The sequence below is a fragment of the Austrofundulus limnaeus genome, unplaced genomic scaffold, assembly GCF_001266775.1.
Source record: "Austrofundulus limnaeus strain Quisiro unplaced genomic scaffold, Austrofundulus_limnaeus-1.0 Scaffold115, whole genome shotgun sequence".
NCBI classification, from domain to species: domain Eukaryota; kingdom Metazoa; phylum Chordata; class Actinopteri; order Cyprinodontiformes; family Rivulidae; genus Austrofundulus; species Austrofundulus limnaeus.
In genome coordinates this window covers 1,113,214-1,117,645 of record NW_013952517.1, presented here as the reverse complement: position 1 = coordinate 1,117,645, position 4,432 = coordinate 1,113,214, and the positions used below count along the sequence as shown (strand labels likewise).

The window sequence follows — 4,432 nt, the reverse complement described above, 5'->3', positions numbered from 1 at the left end:
TGCGGCTTATAGTCTGAAAAATACGTTAAGTGTTTTTAATAAATGATGTTACCTGGGCACAGCAGATGAAGACCACTGACAAAGTCAGGAGGAAGGCCGATGAAACAATAACATCCACTGAACGCTGAGGACCCCGTCTCTGCAAACACAAATAAAAACTTAAACTCTGCGGCGCTGCTAACATCAAACTATTTTTAACCGTCAGACGTACTTTGAGGTAGGAGCGTAGCGACAGCCACATCTTGATGTTCTGAACTTTCTTCAGCCTAAAATGTGGGACCTCAGACTTCCTGGCTCTGCGGGCTGAAGTGAGGTGACCGAACAGTTTGGCAAACAGCAGCCTCTGAAATCCAAACATGAACACAGTGAACACAGCTGCTCCATCAGCCCACGCCTGACAGCAGTGCTTCATTCTGTCACCTGTTTGTAGGTCCTCTCTGCCACGCTGAGCAGGAAGAAGAAGAGCCATATGAGGCAAACGCGCACCAGGAAGCTGAGCGTTACCATGGTGATTACCAAGGCGTCAGATCCAGACCCGGCTCCCAGCGCCACGGAAAGGATCTCGTTGACTGAGAGCGTGGTCAGCTGATCCGACTCGCTGTACTGGACCAGCCTGCAGGGGGTGAGAAAGATGAGTTTTATTTTATTTAGAGTGACAGTTTGGTTCTTATAGCTCTGTGAACAACCTGACTGAAGAAATAATTTATTTCTCATAGACTGATGAGCTAACAGCTAGTCTGAGTTAAGATTTAAACAAATCTAATCTTCAAAATTTAATAATAGTTCATGTAAACATGATTTTATCACCCTTTGCTTTATGTGTAAATCTTTGCTTTATGTAATAACAAGTTAAACTGACAGTGGTGTGCACTTTGATAAAATAATAAACAATAATGAGGTTTTAGAGATTAAATTAATCCACTTAGCARTTTAATATATGGATGCACCTCTAACAGGTAGTTTAACCTTTCTACCAAACCCCACTTCAAAAGATTTGAACTATTTAGATTTAGGGTTAATAATGAAGCTAAGAGTTTAAAAACAACTTGTTTTATTTTACTTGAGGAGGTTTTTCAGTTCTGATGAAAGGTCTTTGACTGGTTTACATCAGATGTTTGACACCTGTAATACCTGTAGACAAAGGGTGTGAGTCCAAGTGCCACTGAAACCAGGTTTCCAAACACCTGGTAGCCAATCCCAGGAGTGTACAGGTTCACCTGAACACAGAGCCACAAACGTGAGCGTTAATCGCTCCATTAAAGTTTCAACATGCACTGCAGTGATTTCTCACTCACCTTGTTCATGATCATCCCACTGATCTCCAGGACGGACATGTCGGCCTTCTTGCACTCGTTTCCCTCCCACACGATGGCGCTCACTCTCTCCAGGCCGGGGTTGGAGCTGTGCAGCCAGGGAACGTGACCCTGCAGCCAAGACAAACATGACAAACCCTGCTGCTGTTCTGGACTTACAATGACCCCAGGCCAGTTTTAAAACAGAGGCCTCTGGGGTCGTTTTGACCCAAAGGCAGCAGCAGGGTTAAGAGATAGTCTGGTGATTTTTGAAGTGATCAGGCTAAAGTTTTTCTCCTGGCTAAACGAAGACTAAATCTGCATAAAATCTAGTCAAAATATGTCACATTAGCTAATGTTACACTTTTGCACAGTTGGTGCAGACGTTTACTGAACTCCTGGCAGACATTCAGCACCTGTACACAGTCTATACAAAGTTTGCCAAAACAGCAAAAGCGTAGAAGTTTAAGGTCCGTGTACTTTTTGGTCATTTGATCTTTTTTTTTTAAAACAGATATTGAAAAACGTATGATGGATGGTTGTTCTGTTTTCATTATAAACTCAAAACGCTGTCCTGTGGAACCTGCAATGGCTTCAAGTTTCTCACCATTGACCTCTTGGAGAAAAAGCTAATGAGCTAAAAAGTAGCAGAAGCTATCAGCTGGTAAAAAATATCAAACTAGTTAGCTAACGTTTATATTTTGCAGCTGCCTGGTTAGCTAGTTATAAAATAAGGGTTTACTCATCCCCTTATCACACAATGGAGCTAGATAAATAATTGTTTTACAGAAATTAGCTAGTGTAGCTATAATAATAAAAAATACAGTCTGCAGTTAGTTAAATGCAAAAGTAGTTATCTAGCTTTATTTAAAGGCAGTTGCCTGTTATTAAATCATTATTTAACTAGTTACACTTTAAATGGTTACAACCGTTAAACTTCTTTGAGAAAAATAAAACAAGGGACTGTTTCCTGTTTCCAGAGTATGAAATTAAAATAAAAAACATCCATTTTTGTTTTTCATCATCTGTTTTTAAAATGAAAATGTCACTTCCTTTCACTCTGGTAAATAATCTCAGAAAGATACTTGAACATCTCTTCAAGAATGACCAGACTGTCCCTTTAAAATGAAAGGTGGTAGTTTTAGGTTTACAGACCTGATGGAAGGGGTCGTCTCTGTACTCCTTCTTAGCTGGAGGACACACAGACGTCCCTCCTGCTTCTCCCTCTGAGGAGCAGTGAGACAGCAGTGGTTTAAATATTGTAACCAGCAGATATCTGTCTCTGATCAAACCTCCGTCTCTCACCTGTCTCTGAGGTGCAGGACGATCTGCACTCTGCACAGTGCAGGAAGTCTTCCCACATCAAGTCCTCTGTCTCCGACTCGTGTCGAGTGCTCTCCGAGTCCTGAGTTCTCAGACTGGAACATCTGGAGCTGCAGCTGGTCCCAGATTTGGGGACATCCTGGACACGAGAGGAGTTTGTTTTTAAAGCCGTTTGCAGAGTCTATGTTTGAATTAAAGGTGTCGTTTACCTCCACAGTGTAGTGTTTCTTGTAATGGTGCGTACTCTTGCGGTTTCTGAGTGCGCAGTCGCTGTTCATTCTCTCCACTCCCCTGCGGAGGGCGCTGTAGGACGCTTCGGGGTCCTCCTCGCTCGACGCTTCGTCCGACGCCGGCTCCTTAAAAACMGAGACAGGTTTAGTGAATCCGGAGGTGACAGATGCAGGTGGATTCTCAGCACTGAGGCAATGAGCAGAGTTTGTGATGGATCACCTTGCTGCTGCTGGGCAGGAGCAGGCCTGAGCTGCGGGCCGGGTGAGCGTGTGTGGGCTGGACGTGTGGGCTCCAGCACATCTCATCAGCTCGGTTTAATAAATCACATCTCTGCTCGTGGAGCTGCAGACCCTCCTCGCTGCTGCGGTTGGTCACCCGGCCGTCCAGCGACACGTAACCGTTATCCGTCTCTGTCGACTTATCGATGGAAAGCTTGGACTTTTTAGATCTGCAGGGAGGAGGCGAGACCATTAGGGCGGTGAATAGAACCAGTCGGTCATTTTAGCCTTGGAAGCAGGCACGCCAACAAGCAGAATGCATTCAGATCAACACTGTGGAACATTCATGCAAAATGAAAGTAAAATGTGACATAAAGGCTTCACCTGAACATTACATCGATGATTTACTGTGAAAAATACTGCAGTACGCTCAGTACATTATCAATTTAAAGGTYTTAAATGTCCAAATAAGTAATAAATCACCAGGGTCTGCCAACCATAATGAATGGATGTCCCACACTGCTGCAGCTTGCTGAAAGCTGGTTCAAGTAAAAGCATGAGGAGAGATGGGAACTATTTATTTATCAGAACTAAAAACCTTTCCCACATGCTTCTTTAATGCAAAGCTTTAGTCAGCAAGTTAATCATAATTAGCTGCAAAATCCCCCAGCTGCTCATAAATAAGTCCGATTTGAAARTGCACGTTTCATTTGGAATCTACCTGGATCGATTCTAAAGGATTTTGCAGCTAAGAAGCAGAGGTCAGGTCTGAGGCGAGGCTGGCTCTTGTAGTTTCAGGTTTGGTATGAATGTACAGTTTGGACCGAGCGCAGCCTCGTCTCTCCACATCATCTCATCACAGGAAGACTGGAAATGAAAATACACACCCAGCTTTACAGATATCATGCCAGAAATCTTGGAAGAAAGCACCCAGGCTGTAGGAGGCGCAGGCTGAGTGAGAGTGTGGCGCCCCCTCCTGCGTGTTATCGGTAGTGCTAGACCCGTCGCCTTCCCTATGCACCTCCATCTGAGATGCCTTCCTCAACTTCCTTCAGTTTGGAAAGAACGGAGATCAAAGAGAGACTTGAAGTGAGCCTGGAGACCAAGAAGTCTCTGAACTACAGCTGTGTGTCCACCAGGTGCCTGACTGATAAACATCACAGCAACAACAGTTTCATGGAGACAAATTACAGGTTTGCTGTTTTAAAATCAGAATATTATAAAAACTGGCACCTGGGGGACACTGTTGCTGATACAAGAATAAAAAAAACCCAAAAATAAATCATTGGGCCTCATGCAAGAACCGTTCGTACGCACAGATGTGTTCTTAAGTTGTGCGTACGAGTGATTTAGGAGAATTTGTGGCAT

The 4,432-nt window shown here is 43.8% G+C and overlaps 1 protein-coding gene across 5 annotated transcripts in view; it reads right to left on the bottom strand.

The window, feature by feature from the left end:
• LOC106521786 (putative homeodomain transcription factor 2) overlaps positions 1 to 4,432 on the bottom strand; it is a 40,977-nt gene that overhangs the window by 3,160 nt on the left and 33,385 nt on the right. For 4 of the 5 annotated variants that reach the window (XM_014014503.1, XM_014014504.1, XM_014014505.1 and 1 more), the window contains 10 exons: positions 3,952 to 4,113; positions 3,066 to 3,294; positions 2,825 to 2,971; positions 2,598 to 2,754; positions 2,448 to 2,518; positions 1,296 to 1,424; positions 1,132 to 1,217; positions 421 to 613; positions 212 to 343; positions 53 to 139 (listed from right to left, as the gene is read on the bottom strand). In XM_014014503.1, coding sequence (XP_013869957.1) covers positions 53 to 139; positions 212 to 343; positions 421 to 613; positions 1,132 to 1,217; positions 1,296 to 1,424; positions 2,448 to 2,518; positions 2,598 to 2,754; positions 2,825 to 2,971; positions 3,066 to 3,294; positions 3,952 to 4,113 — 1,393 coding nt within the window. The remainder of the gene's footprint in view (positions 1 to 52; positions 140 to 211; positions 344 to 420; positions 614 to 1,131; positions 1,218 to 1,295; positions 1,425 to 2,447; positions 2,519 to 2,597; positions 2,755 to 2,824; positions 2,972 to 3,065; positions 3,295 to 3,951; positions 4,114 to 4,432) is intronic. The other variant, XM_014014506.1, reaches the window with a different exon arrangement.